The sequence below is a fragment of the Herpailurus yagouaroundi genome, unplaced genomic scaffold, assembly GCF_014898765.1.
Source record: "Herpailurus yagouaroundi ecotype Mexico unplaced genomic scaffold, PumYag 187, whole genome shotgun sequence".
Classification (NCBI taxonomy): Eukaryota; Metazoa; Chordata; class Mammalia; order Carnivora; family Felidae; genus Herpailurus; species Herpailurus yagouaroundi.
In genome coordinates, this window is record NW_024412418.1 from 5,701,927 (window position 1) to 5,725,057 (window position 23,131).

Consider the following 23,131-nt stretch of genomic DNA (forward strand, 5'->3'; position numbering starts at 1 on the left):
ATGGAAAATACCTAATACACCAGTTTTATAGACATTTCATAAATAGTATCTCTTTTTGCCATACAACCAAGACTTAATGAACAAAAAAATTTCACAAAAGAATTTATACTGATGCCAAAGTCCAAAGTAAAGGAGTATCATTAAACTTGTTATTTGCAAAAATCAGTAGTAACCAAAATCTCCATGTCACATCAGATTATTTTAATCCAATCCAATATTCTAGATTCATATCCTTTAGCTACTACAGATATTTGAGATTTCCAAGTAATAGGTAAATATTTATGGATTAAGAAGCAGTATGTCGTGATGACAAGAGTATGGGATGGAAGACAGTAAGTCTGGATTCCAGTCCTAGTCTTAGCTCTGCGCTTAAGTGGCTATCTGCAAGTGTTATCCAACTCCTTATTAGAGTTGATGTCTTCAATTATAAATCAAGAGGCTTGAGCTAGGTTACCTCTATTACTTCTATAGGTAATGCTCAAAGATTCTCTTTAATCATTATCTGAAGTCACTTTTTTTCTCCAGAGCTTCCTCATAGCATTTTTTACCTCAGCATTTCTGAGGGTATAGATTAAGGGATTTAACATTGGAACCACCATAGTATAAAAGATAGCAACAGCTTTATCAATGGGCAGAGTGGTCACTGGGCGCAGATACACAAATATACAGGGCACAAAAAATAAGACAACTACTGTGATGTGAGAGACACAGGTGGAAAGGGCTTTGCGCCTCCCTTCCAAGCTATAGCTCTTTAGGGACCATAGAATGACTACGTAGGAGACCACCAAGAGGAGGAAGTTTAAAAGACAGATGAACCCACTGTTGACAGCAACAAAGAGACCAAGGGTGTGAGTGTCCATGCAGACAAGTTTCAACAAAGGGTACAAATCACACATGAAATGATCTATGACATTGGGACCACAGAAGGGCAGCCAGACTGTAAAGAGTATCTGAATGGTCGCGTGAAGAAATCCTCCAGTCCAGGCCACTCCCAGCAGAAGAAAGCACAGCCTGTGGCTCATGACAGTCGCATAGTGCAGAGGTCTGCAGATGGCCACATAGCGATCATAGGCCATCACTGTCAGCAGGATGATCTCAGTAGCACCAAAAATGTGTTCTGCATAAACCTGAGCCATACACCCATTAAAGGAGATAATTTTCTTCTCATGAAGGGAGTCCACAATCAGCTTAGGAGCTGAAGAAGAAGAATAAATTGTGTCTATCAAGGAAAGATGAGTCAGGAAGAAATACATGGGGGAGTTCAGAGTCTGGGTGGTGGTAATGGTAACCACAATGAGCAGGTTGCCTGAGAGTGTTACCATGTATAGAATCAAAAATCCCAGAAACACTATATTCTGCATCTTGGGGTTCTGTGTAAGACCTATTAAAATAAATTCAGTCACATTTCTTTTATTCTCCATCTCTGTGGTGTGGGTGATAAAAACTCCAGGAATAAATACTTTACCTTTGGGATAAAAAGAAAGAGAAAAGGAACCATAAAATCATAAGAGTCCAAAACTCTGACTTTTAGCAGTACTCTGACAATCTCACAGTGATTCCTTCTCTTTCTTCTCTAGGAATAGGTACTTCAAAACTTCTTTTGGCATGCCTGGGTGGCTCAGTGGGTTAAACATCTGGGTCTTGATTTTGGCTCAGGTCATGATCTCACAGTTCATGAGATTAAGCCCCGTGTTGGGCTCTGCACTGACAGTATGGAGCCTGCTTGAGATTTTTTCTCTCCCTCTCTCTCTGTGCCTCTCTCTCTCTCTCTCTCTCTCTCTCTCTCTCTCTCTCTCTCACACACACACACACACACACACACACCAAAATAAATAAATAAACAAACAAACAAACTTTTTAAAAAACTGCTCTTAGTGGGCACTCAAACTTCAATATAGTATTTAAATCTAACTTTTGCTATTATTAATCCTCACTTATTCCTGGACTTCAGATTGCTTTATCCTCTGTATTTTAATGTATTCTTAAACCACAAAGGCAGTGAAGGGTAAGACACATTGTCCCTGTTACACATTGGGCAAGGTTCATAATAAGATATATGGAAAGGATACCTCTTCCATACGATCCCACAAATGCATTCACTAGCCTTAGAGTTCCAAGCCCCAAGATAGTAGTCTCCCTTCTGGAAGCCCAATGCATCAGAGAATCCTTCCAGGGACAAGAACCCTTAAGAAGAAAGTTAAGTGTGCTTCTAATTGCCAACTCTTCTCTAGAGTAGATGGCCTTTGGGAGAACCAAGAACTAATATGTTCTGATAGCTTCCTGAAGGTCTAGGCCAAAAGTTGGGTTTTATGATCAAAATCAGACAGAAAACTCCAAATTTGACTCATTCATTATCACTATTTCCCTTATTATTTGTTTCTTGCAGATCTTGAATTTGAGCATATATTTTAAATGATTCCCTTTTACAATGTTCCTCTGCCCCTTTGTGTTTCATACCATGTGGAAATAAATATACAAACAAAACAACTTGGTCTTTTGTCAGAATTGATGTGTTTGATGTCCTCTATTAATTGATGGACTCAAGCACAGGTCAGTTTCTTTCTTTGTCTTAGTCCAAAGACCAATAGTGTACCTATTACCACTCAAACCCTCTAAAATCCATATTTGGGGATACGTGAGAAATGGAGAGAAGTGTTGATCTAGCAGGATGACCCTGATCTTCCATAAAAGAACCCTCAGACTGCAATTGAAAGTAAGGACCTAAGCAGCCAAACTTCCTCCAAGCACAGAAATCTTTGTTAACTTGTTTAAACTCCACATACTCAGACATTTTCAAATGGAAACTTTTGTTATAGCTCCGGTTTTCTCCATTCTTAAAGCATGCAGAGATTTATTCTTTCACTTAATCTTCACAACAGTGCTATGACTTAGGTACTCTATTATCCATGTTTTAAATAAAAAGAAACTCTGCTTAAGAAGAGGTAAAGGACTTGCTCAAAGTAATAGTGATTAAAAACAAACAAACAGAGGAGACTTTTTATACCCAGGATGTTTGTCTGGCACTAAGTGCCCCTCCAGGGCAGATCCGATTTACTTCTGGGAATCAGCCAATGTCAGAGGTTGGTTGGACAAGTGGGTTGGTACCTAAAGTCACCACCTGTGGCCATATAAATTCCATAGCAGTTCTTTTGCTAAGCTATGAAATGTAGAGTCAGAAGTTAATGAATTCAAGGGTCCATTGGACAAGACCCTAGAATTGCTGTACACCGAAAATGTTCCAGTACCTTGCATTTTATCAACATATACGCTCTTTAGGGATGAGGACACTGAAGTCCAAGAAAACAGCTAATTGATTAGTATCAGACCATAAGAAAAAGTCTTCTAAGGCCCAATACAGTGACTTTTTTTCCCACCATCACGTCTCGCCTCCCTTAAGATGCCTTGAGATGAATTTACGAGGAAAAATCACCATAAGGTGACAAAGAGAATTAACTTTCATCTCTTATCTTTAGCAAAACCTGTCCTGGATCTCAAAGAAAATGGGCTGAGTTAGGGATGCAAAAATTCTATCATATCGTTGGGATTACATCCATGATAGCAGAAGTAACGCCTTACCTAGTTAGAACAAAATCCAAGAAAATTGAACGGAATCAGAATAAAAGTGCCCTTAAGCCGGGAGTTTAGCATAGTTTTCCAAACACAGCAGGAGGTACATTGTTTCTTGCAGATCTTACATATTAATGAATTCTCCTTATGGATCTCAGTTCTGGGGCTGAAGATTTCCTTCAAGAAAGAGAATCCTAATGTTGTTCTTCTCTCTCCCATGCTGACCTATCTTGACCACCACAGTGAAAGTCACATACCCTCTCAGCTTCACGTCACATCTGTCTTTCTTTCTGCTCAGTTGCCTCTCATACCTGCTCCTATCACTACAACATTTGTCTCCCCTTCAACCCTGGAAATTATCAAAATCAGAGCATTGCCTCAAGGAAATGAGTGACTGCACATAATCTCTAACTATCCAAACCACTACACCATGCACCCTATCCCTGAAGGAAACCCTCAGTGACCATCCAGCTCCCACCTGCTGCCCTACTGCACTGTCCCCATATTCAAAAGCCTACCAATTGACTCAAGAATCCATGAAATGTAAATTTATCCCTGGTGTATTATAAATATATCCATATATAGTGAGAACAAATATTTCTGCAAGATATCCTAAAACATCTCAAAGGGATCCCCCATAATATATCAGAAGGTAATGCTTCAATGATTTTAGTTACAAACCCCTTGAGAGAAAATGGAAATGTAAGAAACTGGATTAAAAATCAGCAATTCTAGTTAACTTACCATGGTTTCCCTCTGTAGTTAAGGAGAATGCCCAATGTAGTCAGGAAAAAGAAATAACCATTATATGTAACTGTTCAAACACCATGCCATATAAATGTATATTTCTCAAGTCCCCACTGACTGGACGATGGCATTTGCAAAGCTCCAATGCCTTAGAAATTCAAGTCAAAGGAAAATAAAATGCTACATAGGATTTGGAATCCAAAGTCCTTAGATACTAAAGTGAATCTTCTGATCTTCAGCACCTGGCTCTAAGGTTACAGAATGAAAGACACAAATATTTCTATCGTTTAACATCCCCCTCTTATTCTGCCCTTAAAATGAGAAGAGCTTCCTCTTGAATCATAACATTTAGAGATGATACTGAGAACATCAAAGGAACTCTCTTTCCATCTAAGGCTTTGCTCTCTCAGGAATTAATTATCCCTGTTTTTTAAAGATTTTGCCTTACAAATAGATATTTGGGAGAATTCATCCATGAACAACACATCTTTATTTGAATGGCTCTTTTCCCTGCACTTAAATTTATGTAATAACAGCCTACATTCCTGGTCTAGAAAATTATATGATAAAGCACTCCTCCTCCACACCCTTGGGTATCACCAAGTGGAACATGAAGGATTCTAACTGCTGTAAAAATAACATGGGATTTTGTTTAGATTGCATATCCCTGAGGAAATCTCCTCCTTGGCTGAGGTCACCACAGGAGGTTGAGATACTGAGTTAATCTCTCAACTGTACTATAAACACATAAGGATATACTCTGTTTGTAAGAACCTTGGGACTTGATATATTTTCAGGCAGAGTGAGATCTAGAGTTGGAGACCAAATGGAGGTTAAAATCCTTGTCCAACTTGTCTGATATAGAAATCTAAAAAGATAGATTTGTATGCCTTTTCAAAGACTTTCTAGAAATCTAGCAATTCTGCTGGCCATTTGACAAAAGAAGCCTTACCTAGGAAAACAGATATCTTTAAATTTTCATCATACATAGTATCCTCAGGACAGTGGAGATTGGAACAGCCAAATATATTCTGCCATCTTGCAAACACACACCATTATGAGAATTGAATCACTTATGAGAATTGAAGCTGCTGCTGTATTTAAACATACAGCTAGGCAGTAGATGGCAGACTGGGAAAAATAGTAATAGCAGCTATCATTACTGAGCACTATGTCCCCTCTTCCCTTACTTCGGTTGTATTACATTGATCGATTTTCATATATTGAACCAACCTTGCATTCCTGGGATAAATCTCAATTGTTTTTGGTATAATTCTTTTTATAGACTACCAGATGCAGTTTTAGTAGTATTTTTGTTGAGGATTTTTGTGTCTATGTACATAAGAGATGTTGGTTACAGTTTTCTTGTGATGTCATCGTCTACTATTGATACTAGGGTAATACTACTATCATAGAATGTGTTCTCTCTTCTCCAATTTTTTGAAGTTTGTGAAGGATTTGTGTTAATTCTTCCCTAAATGTTTGATAAAATTCACTTCAAAGTGAAGCCATCCTGGCCTGTTTTTTCCTTTGTGGAATTTTTTTTATTATAATCCAATCTCTTTACTTGTTAGAAATATATTCAGATCACCTATTTCACTCGAGTCAGTAGTTCGTGTCTAAGAATTTATTCATTTCATCTAAATTATATATTGTTGGCATAGAACTGTTCATAGGATTCCCTTATAATATTTTTTATTTATGTAAGGTTGATAGTAATGTCCCCTCTTTCATTCCTGACTTTAGTTATTTCAGTCTCTCTTTTTTATTAAATCAGTCTAGCTAAAAGTTTGTCATTCTGGTGATCTTTTCAAAGACCCCACTTTTGGTTTTGTTTGTTTTTCTATTCTCTATCTTCTTTATTTCATTTGTTTCTGCTCTAATCTTTGTTATTTCCTTCTGTTTGCTTTGGTTTTAGTTTGCTCTTCTTTTTCAAGTGTCTTAAGGGCAAAAGTTAGATTATTGATTTGAGACGTTTCTTCTTTTTTTAATATAGGTATGTACAGGTACAAATTTCCCAATAATCACTGATTCAGAAGCACCCCATAGGTCGCAGTATGCAGCATTTTCATTTTCATTCATCTCAAAGTATTTTCTAATTTTCCTCACGATTTCCTCTTTGACCCATTGGTCACTTGGGAGTATGTTGTATAGTTTCCACATGTTTGTAAAGTTCCCAAATTTCTTCCTTTTGTGATTTTCAATTTTATTACACTGTGGTCAGAGAATATACTTGTATGATCAATACTTTTAAATTTCTTGAGTCTTATTTTATGGGCTCACATATGGCCCAACCTAAAGAATGTTCCATGTGAAGCTGAGAAGAATTTATAGTTTGCTGTTGTTGAAGTGCTCTATTAGGTATCTGTTAGGTGTAGTTGATTTATAGCATTAAGTCTTCTGTTTGTTTGTTCAACTTGTGGTATCCTGACTATCCATTATTGAAAGTGGGATAGTAAAGTCCCCTACTATTATTGTTGAATTGTCTATATATTCTTTCTATTGTGTCAGTATTACACATGTGTTCATGAATTCTGGGGCTCTGTTGTTAGCTGCACATAAATCTATGATTATTATATCCAGATAGACTATTTCATTATTATTAAGTGCCTGTCTTGGTCTCTAGTAATAATTTATATCTCAAAGTCTTATATTACTATAAGATGAACTATAACCACTTTAGCTCTCATTTGATTACCATTTGTATGGTATACATTTGCCATACTTTCACTTCCCACTCATTTGTGTCTACGAGTCTCAAGTATGTCTCTTACCAACAAAGTATACAGTTGAATCCTTGAACAAAGTTGGGTGTTAGAGACACTGACCCCCTCCCCACACGATCAAAAAAACATGTATAACTTTTGACTCCCTGAAAACTTAACTACCAAGAGCCTACTATTGACTAAAAGCCTTATTGACAACATAGTCCATTAACACATATTTTGTATGTTATATGCATTATATACTGTCCTCTTAAAAAAGTAAGCTACAGAAAATGTTATTAATAAAACCATAAGGATGGGAAAATACATTTATGAAATGTACTGTATTGAAAAAATCTGCCTATAAGTGGACCCACACAGTTCCAACCCATGTAGGTCAGGGGTTAACTGTATTTAGATCATATATTTGCAACTGTAATGTGCATCTCTGCCTTTTAATTGGAGTTCTAAAATGTATGTTTTATGTAATTACTGATAAGATAGAATTTACATCTATTTTGCCATTGGTTTTCTATTGTCCTTTTTTATTTCTTTATCCTTCCATTACTGCTTTTTTGGGGCTAACTAGATATTTCATAGTTTTCTATTTTAATTCTCTTATTGCTTCTTTTACTTTATTTTCAGTTATTTTTTTAACTGAACTATTTTTATAACTAAGTTATTTTGCTTTCTCTGGGGAATATAATTAACATCTTAAGTTATAGCAATACAGTTTTGATCTTAATACAGTTCATTTTAATTTTAATATAGTTTCAGATTAAAAGAATAGTAATTGTAATACTGCATAAGAACTTTGCTCCTATGTGGCTCTATTCCTTCCTTCCTTCTTTGTGTTGTTATTGCCATACAAAGTGCATCTTTAATATTTACCTATGTAGTTACCTTTACCAGAGCTCTCGATTTCTTCATGTAGATTCAAATTACTGCCTAGTGTCACTTCATTTCAGCCTGAAGGACTCCTTCAGTATTTCTTGCAAAGCAAGTCTGCTAGTGATGAGACCCTTCCACTTCTGTTTATCTCAGAATTGCTTAGTTTTCTCCTTCATTTTTAAAGGGCACTTTTATTAAATATAGAACTCTTAGTTGACAGCACTTTGAATGTATAATCCCATTGTCTTCTGACCCCCATTTCTGATGAGCAATCAGCTGTTCATGTCAATGAGAATTCCCTTGTACATGGTGAGTTGCCTCCCTCTTGCTGCTTTCAAGGTTTTCTGATTGTCCTTGGATTCTGGTCATTTGACTGTGATCTCATATCTCTGAGTTTACCCTACTTTGACTTTAGTGTATTTTGAATTGTAGATTAATGCTCTAGGAAGATACAAGCCCCTATTTCTTCAAATACTCTTTCTGCTTCTTTCTCTTCTCTCCTTCTGGCATTCCCATTATGCACCTGTTGGTACTCTTGCTGGTGTTCCACAGGTGTCTGAGGCTCAGTTCATTTTATTTCTTCATCCTTTTTTCTTCCTGCCCAAGTACCGCCATTTGGAGCATTTATAAATCTCTAGTATTTGCTGAAGATTCTAATCTAAAACAGTCATTAATTTTATCACAGTCATTAATTTTATCACATTTTTCCCACATCTATTGAAATAATTCTACATATTTTCTCACTTATTCTACTAAGGTGATAAATTATATTGATTACATTTTTAAAACTAAAACCATCTTTCTTTCTTGGAACAAACACAATTTGATCAATATGTATTAATGTTTTCACAATCACGCTCAAATTTGGTTATTTTATCTCCTACCACCACCAAAATTTAAACTTTATGAAAAGTATTGATATATATTCACGTGGAGTGAGATCTAGAGCTGGAGACCAAATGGGATTAAAATTCTTGTCCAAAAGAGAAGAGCATTACCATAATTGCTTTAGACTAATCCAGATTCACATCCATGGTCAAGGAATGGACCACACTTGCCCACCCCACCCCCCCAAACACCTGGTCACCTAACAGCAGAGGAAGGGTGTTTTATTAGAAAGAAAGAAGCAAGGAAATACCCGCTCCGGGTGAGTGTCTGTCACACCTACTGTTCCTCCACCAACTACTCTCCCTTTGCTCCTGTATCTGTAATCAATCTCTCTCTGCCTCTCCTATCCCCACCCTTCTCTATCTCTCTTAGCTCTGTCCTTGGTATTTAAACATGATCAAGGTTCTCCCATCCTGAAAAATATTCACCCTTAATCCCATGTCCCCCTCAGTGACTATTTTGGTCCTCATAAAAACTTTATGAGATATTATCTCTAATTTTCAGAAAAGGAAACTGAGGCACAGAGAAGGTGAGTAACATAGCCAAGATCACACAGCTTAGGCAGGATTCAATAAATAATAGCCAATAGTATCATAGTAGTAAAAAATGCAAAACTTTCTCTCATTTCAGAAAAATATTTTCCAACTATTTTCTATGCATAACATACTAGTTGGATGATTTTTATATGCAATCTTTCAGTATTCTTCCCAATAATTCCAATTTATTTAGGGCTGTTTCATAGGCTCTAGTAAGTGAAGTGACATGCACAAAATCTCGTAGTAAATAGAATTGGGTATCGTACCCAGGTTCATGTCTTTGGAGTATTATTTCTCTAGGACCCTACCATGTCCCATTTGTGTAGAGGATGTCCCTGGTCCTAAGTCTTAACATCTGCTTGGTCTTCCTTCTTCTATTCTGCAGGCATAAGTAAATTTCCAGAAATACATTTCCAAGATAATACCCAGGCAGATCTCCCAGATTAGGGCCAAAGACGGGAAAGGAAGAAAAAAATTTCTCCTTTCTCTGTGGCTCTTCTTATGGTCACTGCTGCACATAGGATTTGTCTGAGGAATGTGTAATGCCTACCACTAGAACTAGAGCCTCTAACTAATCCACCATGGTCTGAATCAGAACCCCCTTGCCTATCATTCCTAATACATGAGACACATGACAGAGTCAGTGTCTAATTGCTACCATAGCATAATTGTTAGAGCTCAGGCTTAGAATTAGATCCATTTGTATTTAAACCCAAGCTCCACCAAATATTAGCTTTTCTGATCTTGACCAAGTGATGCTCACAGTGAGCATCAACTTCCTACACATAAGAGAATTATTAATACCTTCTTCATGGGGATTATGTAAGAATTGTATGAAATACCATACCTAGAAGAGTGACATAAATTTATTGTTGGTCAGTTCTCATTGTAAACACATTTCCTTTACTCCTACAACCGTTTCAAGGACTCCCAACATTACTGTCAGGTTTTTTAGTCACAAGATCAAGTATTCATAGAAAGATTTTGGAATTACAAGGACTTATGAATCAGTATTCAATACTTTAAAACTTTAAAACTTTAAAACTTACTTCTCTCCTTTCTGTATGTGGCCAGATTCTAGCAACCATAAGAGAGAGAGAGACAGAGACAGAGACAGAGAGAGACAGAGACAGAGAGAGGGAGAAACAGAGAGACAGAGAGAAATAGAGACAATTCTTTCCAGAAAACCAAATTGGTCACACCACTTTGGTCACACCAGCTTTGATGTTCTGTACAGAAAATGACAAAGGACAGCAGTGAGCCTTTGCTGTATGCTGGGCACCATTTCAGCACTTCACATGCATCTTCTTGTAGAACCCCCACAAGAGTCCTGTGATAGGTGCTATCATCACTCCCTTTTTTATAGATATGAGAACTCACACATAAAGAGGCTGAGTAACTTGCCCAGTCACACAGTTAGCAGATACAGCAGCCAACCAAACTCTTTCTCTTCAGCATGATTCAGATTTTTTATTATTAAGAGCACTTTCTCTAGCCTACATTTGTCTATCCTTGGGGCATTAGCAGTAGAATAGCAGTTTTTCACTGACTTAGAGGTTTTCCCTTTTATCTTGCTCAATCTCCCCTAGAGCTCTGTGAGAGAGGTGTTACCTAGGCTATTTTACTGACTCTGACTGGCTCATGCACCCATACCCCCATGACTAGAACATTCTGTGCCTTACATCCCAGACCCTAAGATCACTTCCTAAACACAGTCACAGAGGGACTCCTAACCCAACCCAGCTGTTTCTCTCCCACCTCCTTGGTCACAGATGCCTTGGCCACAAGAGAGAAATGACAAATTGGTCTGGCTGCCATCTTGGTTGAAGCTGCTAATTCTAGTCCTCTGGGAGCTGAGAGGTCAGAGCCTCCTTAACTCCTTACACCTGAGTAATGACCATTTAAATACTCCCTTGAAACCACACATGAAAATATTGATGTAGATGGACCCAGGAAGACCACATAACAGTAACCAGCCACACATGACAGAAGCTGTTTGGTTCTGATTTTCCAACAGAGTTGGATCCAGATGCCCAAGGACCAAAGGAAATATCTCTGGGCTAAGCACGGGCTTCCTAAGAGAAAGGCTTAAAAGAGCTAACTTTAGCTAACTTGCCTGCTACTCCAAAGCATTTTTCCATTTTTGCTGATTGTATGGTACTTTCAATCCCTAATTTTTCTGCTTTAACATAGTTTGCTATCTTCAGGGCTTTAAATCAGTGTAGATCTCAGATCAAGTGGCTTTTATAATATACCTCATCTTGTCACCAAAAAATACTGGCAAATGTGTGGCTTGGAGAGACATGTCCTCCAACGGTTAGGGTTTTTTTCCCCATCAATTTCTTATGAAGCCTAACACGTTGGAAGCTAAGGAAGAAATCTGTTATCTGAGCTGGGATGCTTGTGTGTTACATTCACAGGGAAGTGTGACCCTAGGAAGCAAAACTAAACCTAGCCCATGAACCAAGAATTATTTAGGATGTCTCTCAGCAATCATTTGCAAGTCACTAAGTGAAAAATGGATGAACTTGCAAAGCAGCCGCTAGGAATGGGTGATTGCTACATCCACGCCAAATGTGCTCTCAAATAAGATACCTGTTCTGGAATGAATCTGCTACTTCTTTCTCTACTGCATTCAGAAAGGTAGGTACAATCGGTGATTTCTTTATTAGTGTTTTGTTCTCAAGGTGATACGAGGGTCTCCAATTTAAGGTGAGTTAGATTTAAATATGTATATCTACTGTCACAAATTTTTATGAGCAATGACCATATTTAGTCTATTAAGAAAAGCAGTCACTTAGGATTTATGCACCCATAATATAATAGTATAAGAAAATATATAAGAAAATAATATTTGATATAAGAAAATATTTCTTCTACTAATTTATTTCACTAATTACAAAGGTAATCTTTTCTCTTTGTAGAAAACTTCAATCAAAAAACATTTTTTAAACACAAGAATTCCCCTTTACTTATAATTCAAGTAAGCACTATTAGTCTTTATAGTGTACTTTTTTTCAGATACTTTTCTATGTACATATGCCATTTTGGACAATTTTGATCATAATATGTAAACTGTTTTATATCTTGTGTTTTCCACTCATACTGGAAGAATCCATGTTATTTTTTTTGCTTTTTAAGTTTATTTATTTATTTTGGAAAGAGACAGAGAGAGAGAGGGAGGGGCAGAGAGAGAGGGAGAAAGAATCCCAAGCAGACTTCACACCATCAGTGCAAACCCTGTTGTGGGGCCCAAGCTCACGAACCGTGAGATCATGACCTGAGCTGAAATCAAGAGTAGGACATTTAACCGACTGAGCCAGCCAGGCGCCCGCTTTCCAAACTATTAATTCTTGTGGCAAATACTTCACTGCCCACCTGATATTTCATAAATATAATTCCTGTCATTGTTCCTCTTGTATACAGACATTTCGATTTTTAATTATTCATTATCATAAAAATTGTGGAATACAACAATGTATGCATGTTTGTCCGTATTTTTTAACTAGAGTAGATTCCCAAGCCTAAGGCCTACTGGACCAAGGGACATGACCAGTTATAAAACCCTTATCCTATGAAGTCAAACTTCTTTCCAGAATATTTCAGATCACCACACAGCCATCAGCACTGGGTAATATAGCAGTCATAAATCTTTGCCAATTTGCCAGTTGAAAATATTTCCGTTTTTAAATGGTATTTCTTTGATGGCTTGTCCAACAGAGCATTGTTTTAGATGTCTAATGTTTTTTCCTGGGAGGTTTCTTTTTATTAGTATTGCCCTTATTTTTATAATGCTAGGAGTACACCTTTCTGTAAAAACCATTTCATTATATGATGTTTACTTGTTATACTTGTTGCAAGTATTTTTCCAATGTGTTCCGGATCTTTATGGAATTGAATCAATTAGTTTTGTCCTGTATCTCATACCACTGCATTTTGCCTAACACGCTCTTTCCCATCCAGAGATTAGGTACGTATTTGTTTGTTTTTCTGTTTTCAAACAAATCTATATTTTATTTGAAGGCTTTAAGACACTCTATTCTTTTTTTTTCTTTTTTTCTTTCTTGTTTTTTCTTTTCAGTGATGGCATGAAGAGATTTATTGTATTTTGAAAAATACTTATCCAGTTGTTGACAAATATTTTATGAACTATATTCTTTTAAATATTCTTTAAAAATAATGTTCTTTTGCAATTTGACCATACTTGCTTCTTATTAAGCTTATCCCATCATCAGTTATATTTGTGCTTAGTTATATTTATATTTTTGAAATACTAAAAAATTCTTTTTCCTTTTTTTTTTAATTTTTAAATTTTATTTAAATCCAAGTTAGTTAACATATAGTGTAGTAATGATTTCAGGAGTAGAATTTAGTGATTCATCACTTACATATAACATCCAGTGCTCATCCCAACAAGTGCCCTCCTTAATGCCCATCACCCATTTAGCCTATCCCCCACCCCCCTCTCTTCCAGCAACCTTCATTTTGTTCTCTGTATTTAAGAGAGATGGGGTGCCTGGGTGGCCCATTTGGTTAAGCGACTGACTTCGGCTCAGGTCATGATCTCTCAGTTCATAAGTTCAAGCCCCATGTCGGGCTCTGTGCTGACAGCTCACAGCCTGGAGCCTGCTTCGTATTCTGTGTCTCCCTCTCTCTCTGCCCCTACCCCACTCTCTTTCTCTCTCTCAAAAATAAACATTAAAAAATTTTTAAGAAGAGAGAGAGAGAGAAGCAAACCATAAGAGACTCTTTAATAACTTTTTAATGTATTTATCAAGTCTAATATTTTTCTGTTGCCTGATATACTGATTGCTACACTCAACTTTTTCTGAATCAATTGGTTATTTTTTAACTTCTTGAATATTTAATTCATTTTTCTCTTCGTCTATGTTCTTTCTTAATATTATAACAATCAGATCTTTCAAGGATAAGAATAATGATTCATTTTTATTCTCCTTTCAAGAATTTGGATTGTGTGGAAAGCTGTGTGTTTTACCTTTGGGATAAAACTTTGGTCTATATAATAATGATATTTTTCAATTCCTCTCTGTTATTCATTATTTTTCCTATTTCATATATGAGAACGTTTAGACGCAGTAAGACTATGGTGTGTACATATCATTACATGGCAGCTAATCCGTGAAAGCAGAGCAAAGAACTAGTCTATGTGACTATAACAAACGTACTCTGCCCAACAAATTATGGCGCTTTTGCTTCCTCACCTTTAAAATATGTTTTCTGAATGCATCCAGAGAATTTTTCATAGTCTTCTTTAAACAGAGTTTTTATATGCAAAATATCCTTAAAAACTAAACATAAATCCTCCAGTGAATTCCAAAGTTTCAAATAAATCTGGAGAATTTTGCATTGCATCAGGCTGGCTGTTTCATCCCCTTCAGGATATTCTTCCTTTTTCCGGTTTGATGATATTCTTAGACAATTCAGTTTCAAAGTAATAGAAGCTCACAAATCTAACTGCCACAAATCTTACTGAAGCCTCAAACATTGACTGAGTTCAGTTTTTTTTTCTGAGATGTCACTACATCATTCTTAATTTCAGATTGAATTTACCTGATGTTTTCTAGTCGACTTGAAACAAGTTAAAAATACCAAACAGGGGTGCCTGGGTGGCTCAGTCGGTTAAGCGGCCGACTTTGGCTCAGGTCACGATCTCACAATCCATGAGTTCGAGCCCCGCGTTGGGCTCTGTGCTGACAGCTCAGAGCCTGGAGCCCGTTTCAGATTCTGTGTCTCCCTCTCTCTCTGCCCCTCCCCTGTTCATGCTCTGTCTCAAAAATAAATAAACGTTAAAGAAAAAAAATTTTTTTTAAATACCAAACAGAAACTGCCAATTAGCCTCATCAGCACAGGTGACAAGAGAAAAGACACAGGGCAGCAGCCTCTCCTGAATTCAAGCCTCCTGCTCCTCACAGGCCCTCCTTTCATTCCTGTTTTTCTGTGGGAGAAAATACTATGGCAGTCGTTCAGGGAATATCCGCCCGCGTACAATTACAGGGAGGGGCCTGCAGTCATCAAACCGTACTTGTGAAAGTGGACGAGTGTATCCGTGAATGTGTGGGCTCAAGTGTCTGTGTGTCTGTGGACGTGAGAGGGTGAAGAGGCTACGAGTTCCTTAGGTAACTGGCAATAAGGTCCAACTTTAAATCTGAGTTCATCTGCTTGGGGTTTCCATCAGTCTGACGGAAAACACTCCTGAAAGAAATGATTTGCTTGGTCAAAATGTATCTGCCACAATTGCAGTCCCTGTGCTATTTACAGACAGATCAATCATCCAGACGCCGAGGTAGATTCACGGGGGCGAATGAACAACGTGACGGAATTTATCCTGCTTGGCCTGACACAGAACCCAGACGCACAGAAACTCTTGTTCGCTGTGTTTATAGTCATCTACTTTCTCACCATGGCAGGCAACCTACTCATTGTTGTGACAATCACCACCAGCCGAGCCCTGGGCTCCCCCGTGTATTTTTTTCTGTCTTTCTTGGCCTTCATAGACAGCTGCTGCTCTTCTGCCATGGCTCCCAAAATGATATTTGACTTACTCGCAGAAAAGAAAACTATCTCCTTCGGTGGGTGCATGACTCAGCTCTTTGCAGAGCATTTCTTTGGGGGAGTCGAGATCATCCTGCTCACGGTCATGGCTTATGACCGCTACGTGGCCATCTGCAAGCCCCTGCACTACACGATCACAATGAACAGGCGAGCGTGTGGCCTCCTGGTGGCCACGGCCTGGGCCGGGGGATTTCTTCACGCTCTGATTCAAATTCTTTTTATAGTCTGGTTGCCCTTCTGTGGCCCCAACGTCATTGACCATTTCATCTGTGACCTTTTCCCTCTGCTGAAACTCTCCTGCTCTGACACCCACATCTTTGGACTTCTTGTTGCCGCCAACAGCGGGCTGATGTGTCTGCTCATTTTTTCTATTCTTATCACCTCCTACCTCCTCATCCTTTACTCCCTGAGAACCCACAGCCCTGAAGGACAGCGTAAGGCTCTCTCCACCTGTGCCTCCCATGTTACTGTAGTCGTCCTGTTCTTTGTACCCTGTATATTTGTGTACCTGCGGCCCATGATCACCTTCCCCATTGACAAAACAGCGGCTGTGTTTTATACTATGATAACACCTATGTTAAACCCCTTAATCTACACCCTCAGAAATTCGGAGGTAAAAAACGCCATGAGGAAACTCTGGAGCCATACGGTAACCTTGGGTAACAATTCATGTGATTAGAGAAGGGAAAAAACAAAATTTATTCATATATTAAGAACAAGTATGACTAATAGAAAGGATAATGGTCTTGAAATCAAAATATACGAGCTTAAGTATATTTTGCTCCCCTTGTTTTCTCTAATCTTTAATGGTTCTTCTTTCATAAAACAGCGATATTGAATTAAATGATGAAAGTCTCCTCCATTTAGAAACCTCTCTGCATTAACAAATTATTGATCAAAGGGACACTGCTGAACAACATAAAAATGTCACAATGTATAGAAAATCTCGGAGTTTATGTATTCAGTGGAACAATTCTCTGTAAAGCTTTGGGTCCAGATTATATAGCCAACAGGACAATTAAAATATTTAAACAAAAAGCCTAATGGCGAATTATTTTGCTGAAAATGCATAGTTTCAATCCCAACCACGTAGCCAAAGTAGAGTCGTTATCATAAGAAATAAAGATCAACCAGAAATGAACAGGTTTTGAGGAACAAGAGAGTTATCAAAGCAGGACTCATCCCCAGATTAATGCTGCCCTGTTGTGCAATTCCAGAAGTACCATTTACATTATGATCTGGGCTCCTCTTAGAATAAGTTATTTTCTCTGCCTAAAGACAAAAAGGGATAAAATTCTGCGAGGTACAGCCATAGAGCAATTTCGCACATGATTCCCAGGCAGAAGGTGGAGCATTTTTTTCGGTCAAAGACGTACTATACATCACTTCACTTCTGCAGTAGCTATTATTATATGGATTTATGCCTTAGCTGATAGGAACATAAGTATCTGGTACAAAAAGGAGTTAATAATAACTGAGTAATTGGAGTAAGACAGAAAGTCTGTACATTCAAATTTGAATGGCAACCTTCAGGCTAACTGCAGACCAGTGCAATGGGAAGTAATTTGAGATACAGACACAGTGCCATTCTAAGAGAAAGAATTCAAATACAAGGAGATCCAGCTCTGGCCCAGGACAGAAGCCCTGCGAAAGAAAAGAGAAAATCATCAAAGCATCAACATCAAAAAATCAACAAAATACAAAGGAAGGCAGTAAAAAAGAAAAAGAGGGAAAGACTATAAGACACAAAACAGGATGGCAAGAAGAAGTCCTTACCTATAAATAATTACTTTATATGTAAATGGGTTAAACTCCCCAATCAAAAGACATAGAGTGATTAAATGTTTTTTTTTTTTTTTAATCCAGCCATATGCTGTCTACAAGAGACTCACTTAAGATTTAAGGACCACGTAGGTTCAAAGTGAAGTGATGGAAAAAGATATTCCATTCAAATGTCAACCTAAAGAGGGCAGGGACTATACTTATGTCAGACAAAATAGACTTTAAAACACAAACTCGTAAGGAAGGACTTTATATAATGATAAAGGGTCAATTTACCAGGAAGATATAATTAGAAATATATATATCTATAGATAGATAGATAGATAGATAGATAGATTTCACCCAACATCAGAGTACTTAAATGTATTAAGCAAATATCGACAGATCTAAAGACAGAAATAGACAATAAAATAATAGTAACAGACCTCAATATTCCACTTTCAATGATGGATAGAACATATAGACAGAAAATCAATAAGAACACAGTGGATATGAACATCTCTATTAACCAAATAGATCTAACTGACATATAGAACATTGCATCCAATAGCAGTAGAATATACATTCTTCTCAAGTGCACATGGAAGATTATGCGGCCTAGATCATATATTAGGTCACAAAACAAGTCTTGAAAAACTTAAGAATATTGAAATCATACAAAGTGTCTTTTCTGAACACAATGAAGTAACACTAGATATCAAAAGCAGAAAGAAAACTGGAATATTCGCAAATACGTGGAGATTAAACAACATATTTATGTATCACCGATGGGTCAAAGAAGAAACCAAAAGGGGATTCAGAAACATTTCAAAACAGAGGCGCCTGGGTGGCGCAGTCGGTTAAGCGTCCGACTTCAGCCAGGTCATGATCTTGCACTCCGTGAGTTCAAGCCCCGCGTCGGGCTCTGGGCTGATGGCTCAGAGCCTGGAGCCTGTTTCCGATTCTGTGTCTCCCTCTCTCTCTGCCCCTCCCCCCGTTCATGCTCTGTCTCTCTCTGTCCCAAAAATAAATAAACATTGAAAAAAAAATTTTTTTAAAAAGAAACATTTCAAAACAAAAATTTTTAGCTATACACCAAAACCTATGGGATGCAGCGAAAGCAACACTAAAAGGGAACTTTATAGCAATGAACACCTACATTTAAAAAGATCTCAAATAAGCAATTTAACATTATACTTCAAGAAATGAGAAAAAGAAGAATAACTGAGCCCAAAATTAGCAAAGGAAGGAATAAATAAGATTACAGCAGAAATAAATTAAATAAAGACTAGAAAAACAATAGAAAAAATCAATGAAACTAAGATTTGTTTTTTTAAAGCAAAACAAAACTAACAAACTTTAGCCACACTGAGAAAAAATTCAAATAAATAAAATCTGAAATGAAAGAGGGAACATTAGAACTCATGTCACAGAAATAAAAGAATTATAAAAGACTCATACAAAGTTATACGCTAATAAATTGGATAACCTAGAAGAAATATATAAATTCTGGGAACATACAATCTACCAAATCTAAAGCATAAAGAAATAGGTAAATTGACCAGACAAATAATGAGCAAGGAAAACAAATCCATAATTAGAAACCTAACGAAAAAAAAAAAAAAAGCCCCAAAACAGAGGGCTTCACTGATGAAATTTACAATCAACATTTAAAGAAGAATAAATGCCAATCCTGAAATACTTCCAAATATTTGAAAAGGAAAAAACACTTCTAATTTTTACATTTATTTATTTATTTATTTTGAGAGAGAGAGAGTGCACATGCACACACAAGCAGGGGAGGGCAGAGAGAGAGACTGGATCCCAAACAAGCTCTGCACTGAGTGCAGAGCCTTAAGTGGGGCTCAAACCCACAAATCACGAGATCATGACCTGAGCCAAAATCAAGAGTTGGACACTTAACTGACTGAGCCACCCAGGCACCCCAAAAACATGTCTATACTTGTTTTATAAAGCCAGATTTACTCTGTTACCAAAGCCAAAGATACCACAAGAAAAGTAAACTATAGGCAATATCCCTGATAAACATAAATGCAAAAATCTTAAACAAATACTAGCAAACTGAGTTCAAAAGCACATTAAAGAAACCATATACTATAACCAAATGGGGTTTATTCCTGGAATGCAAGAATGATTCAGCGTGCAAGAATCAATCAATGACACACAGCACATTAACAGAATGAAGGATAAAAATTATATGATCATGTTAACAGATGCAAAAAAAAAGCATCTGACAAAATTAATCCCCTTTTATTATAAAAGTCTCAATAAACCAAGATTAAAAAGAAATTATCTCAACATAATAAAGGCTATATATGACAAGCCCACAGGAAACATCATACTCAACAAGTGAACAACTTCTTTCTTCAACAAGTGAACGACTACAAGATTTTCCTCTAACACTGGGAACAAAAAAGGACTCCCTCTCACCAATTTTATTCAACATAATACTGAAAGTCCTAGCCAGAGCAATTAGGAAAGAAAAAGAAATAGAAGGTATCCAAATTGGAAAGGAAGAAGTAAAATTATTTCTAATTTTAGATGACATGATCTTATATGTAGAAAAGCCTAAATATTACACACACACACACACACACACACACACACACACACACTCAAAAACTGTTAGAACTATTTAACAAACTCAGTAAAGTCTCAGAATATGAAATCAACATACAAAAATCAGTTATTTCTATAAACTAAGAATGAATTTTCCAAAAAGGAAACTAAAAAAAAAAAAAAAAAAAAAAACAGTTCCATTTACAAATGTATCAAAAAGAATAAAATACTTGGGAATAAACTTAACTAAAAAGATTAAAATTTGTAAACTGAAAACCACAAAACATTTACGAAAGAAGGTAAAAACAAAAAAAAGGCAAATAAACGGAAAGACATCCTGTGTTCATGGATTATAAGATTCAGTGTCATCAAAATGCCATACTACCCAAAGCAATCAAGCACTGGTGCAATCTCTATCAAAATCCCAATGGAATTTTTCACAGAAGTAGAGAAAACAATCCTAAAATTCATATGGAACCACAGTAGACAAAGAAAGAAGAAGAACAAAGCCAGAAGCACAACACTTCCTGATCACAAACTATATTACAAAGCTATAGTAATTAAAATAGTATGGTACTGGCATAAAGACATAGAGACCAATGGAATAGAATAGAGAACCTACAAATAAACCCATGCATATACACATGGTCAACTGATCTTCGACATGGGTGCCAAGAATACACAATGGGGGAAGAACAGTTTTCCTAATAAATGGTGCTGGGGAAACTGGATAACCACTTTCAAAAGAATGAAACTGAATCTTTATCTTACACCTTCACAAAAGTCAGCTCAAAATGGACTTAAAACAAAAGACCGAAAACTATAAAACTCTTAGAAGAAAACACAGCAGAAAATCTTTGTAACATGGGATGGGCAATGATTTCTTGGGTATGACACCAAAAGAACAGACAACAAAGGCAAAAAATAGACAAATGGGACCACAGCAGACTAAAAATCTTCTGTACAACAAAGGGAACAAAAAAGTAAAAAGGCAACCCACGTAAGGGAAAAAATATTTGCAAACCATATATTTAATAAGGGGTTAATGTCAAATATATACAAAGAATTTGTACAACTCAATAGCAAAAATATCCCAATTTTTAAAAAGGCAAAGAACTTGAATATACATTACCACAAAGAATTTGTAAAAATGGCCAATAAGCAAATGAAAAGATGCTCAACATTGCTAACCATCAGGGAAAAGCAAATCAAAATCACAATGATATATCATTTCACACCTGTTAAAATGGCTATTGTCAAAAAGACAAGAGATAACAAGTATTGGCAAGGATATGAAGAAAAGAAAACCTCTGTTCGCTGACAGGAATATAAATTGCCAGAGTCACTATGGAAAACAGTATGGAGGTTTCTCACAAAATTAAAAATAGAATACCATATAATCCAGCAATCCCACTTCTGGGTATTTATCCAAAAATACTGAAATCAGGATCTCAAGAAATTATTTGCACCCCAACGTCCATTTCAGCATTGTTCACAATAGCTAAGATGTGGAAACAACCTAAATGTCCATCAAGAGAGGCAATGCTTTAAAAAAAAAGAAATGTAGTATAGATATACTGCATAGAATACTTTTCAGCCTTAGAAGGAACAAAATTCTGTCATTTGTGACAAATGAAACTTGAGGATGAAACTTGAGGTTATTAGTCTAAGTAAACTAAACCAGTGATAGAACACTGCCTAATTCCATTTACATGAAATATCTAAAATAGTTCAACTCATAGAAGCAGAAAGCAGACAGCGTTTTTCCAGGGGCTGAGGGAAGGAAGAAATGAGCAGTGATTGATCAATGGAGATGGATTTTTAGTGTGGGAAGATGAAAAAGTTCTGGAGATGGTTGATGGCGATGTTTGCCCAAGAGTGTGAATGTACTTACTGCCACTGAACTGTACATTTGAAAATGGTTAAAATGGCAACTTTTATATTATGTATATTTTACCACAATTAAAAAAAAAAAACAAGGGAGAGGGACAGACTGTGAGTGAGGTTGGCAGGAAACAAAGGAACAAAAGTAGCTGCTGAGGACAGAGCTAAAGGCACTGCTTCCCTTTTTGGTTCTGGACTTCAGGAGCATATCAGCTTGCTTTGAAGGTAAAGGTTGATTTTTTTAAAAGGTGATTCTGTGCAGGATTTCAGCCAACTCTTCAACACCTCAGAAGCTGAGGGAGAGATTAGAGTGGAGCCTCCTTTTTATAGTGTTTCTAACCTTTACTTCTGAATGTCTTTATACATAATGTTTGGCTAAGTGTGATTTTTTCAATGGCTACCATGTGGAGGCACTATACTTTACTGTAAATCTCCACAATTCCTTCTGTGTGGGGTAGAGAGAAAAGCTATATTCCCCTGAACTCATCATGACAATCTTTACCCAATCTTTGGTAGCTGAGAATTAAAAATGGCACAGTTTCCCAGGGTAACATGGCACATAACCTTGAAAATTGGTATTTCCATTGTTAGGACAACCATATTAGTTAGAACAGTCAGGTTTTCAGAGAGAAATCCATTCTCTGAACTCCGATCTGTGCCTAAAACCATCCCCTATCCTGTGCCAGGCTCACCAATATCAAAATGAAGAACAAAGTTTTATCATGAAGCTTTCCAACTTACCTTATCACTCTCGTCCTAAACTATAGCCAGAAACACTATGGTTATAGCAGCATTATCAACAATAGCAAAGCTATGGATAGAGCCCAAATGTCCATCAACTGATGAGTGGATAAAGAAGATATGGCATATATATACACCATATATATATACATGTATGTGTGTGTGTATATATATATCTGTATATATATATATATACACACACACACACAAATATATATATATATTTTTTTAATGCTTATTTATTTTTGAGACAGAGAG

The 23,131-nt window shown here is 36.8% G+C and overlaps 2 protein-coding genes across 3 annotated transcripts; one reads left to right on the top strand and one right to left on the bottom strand.

The window, feature by feature from the left end:
• Nucleotides 1-201: 201 nt before the first annotated feature.
• Nucleotides 202-1,421, bottom strand: LOC121043865 (olfactory receptor 4C12). 2 transcript variants are annotated; one of them, XM_040495865.1, is made up of 2 exons: nucleotides 513-1,421; nucleotides 202-219 (listed from the first exon to the last, which is right to left on the bottom strand). In XM_040495865.1, the coding sequence occupies exons 1-2, from the start codon at nucleotides 1,419-1,421 to the stop codon at nucleotides 202-204; spliced, it is 927 nt and encodes a 308-aa protein (XP_040351799.1). The 2 variants fall into 2 exon arrangements, with proteins under 2 accessions (XP_040351799.1, XP_040351798.1); XM_040495864.1 differs by lacking the exon at nucleotides 202-219 and having other exon boundaries at nucleotides 492-1,421.
• A 14,172-nt stretch (nucleotides 1,422-15,593) lies between these two features.
• On the top strand, nucleotides 15,594-16,586 carry LOC121043866 (olfactory receptor 4C5-like). Its single transcript, XM_040495866.1, has one exon. The coding sequence runs from the start codon at nucleotides 15,657-15,659 to the stop codon at nucleotides 16,584-16,586; it is 930 nt and encodes a 309-aa protein (XP_040351800.1). The 5' UTR covers nucleotides 15,594-15,656.
• The last annotated feature ends 6,545 nt before the right edge of the window (nucleotides 16,587-23,131 follow it).

What these genes read in the sequence shown, in the direction of transcription:
- LOC121043865 (XM_040495864.1), bottom strand. Translation starts at nt 1,421, where the DNA reads ATGGAGAATAAAAGAAATGTGACTGAATTTATTTTAATAGGTCTTACA.
- LOC121043866 (XM_040495866.1), top strand. Translation starts at nt 15,657, where the DNA reads ATGAACAACGTGACGGAATTTATCCTGCTTGGCCTGACACAGAACCCA.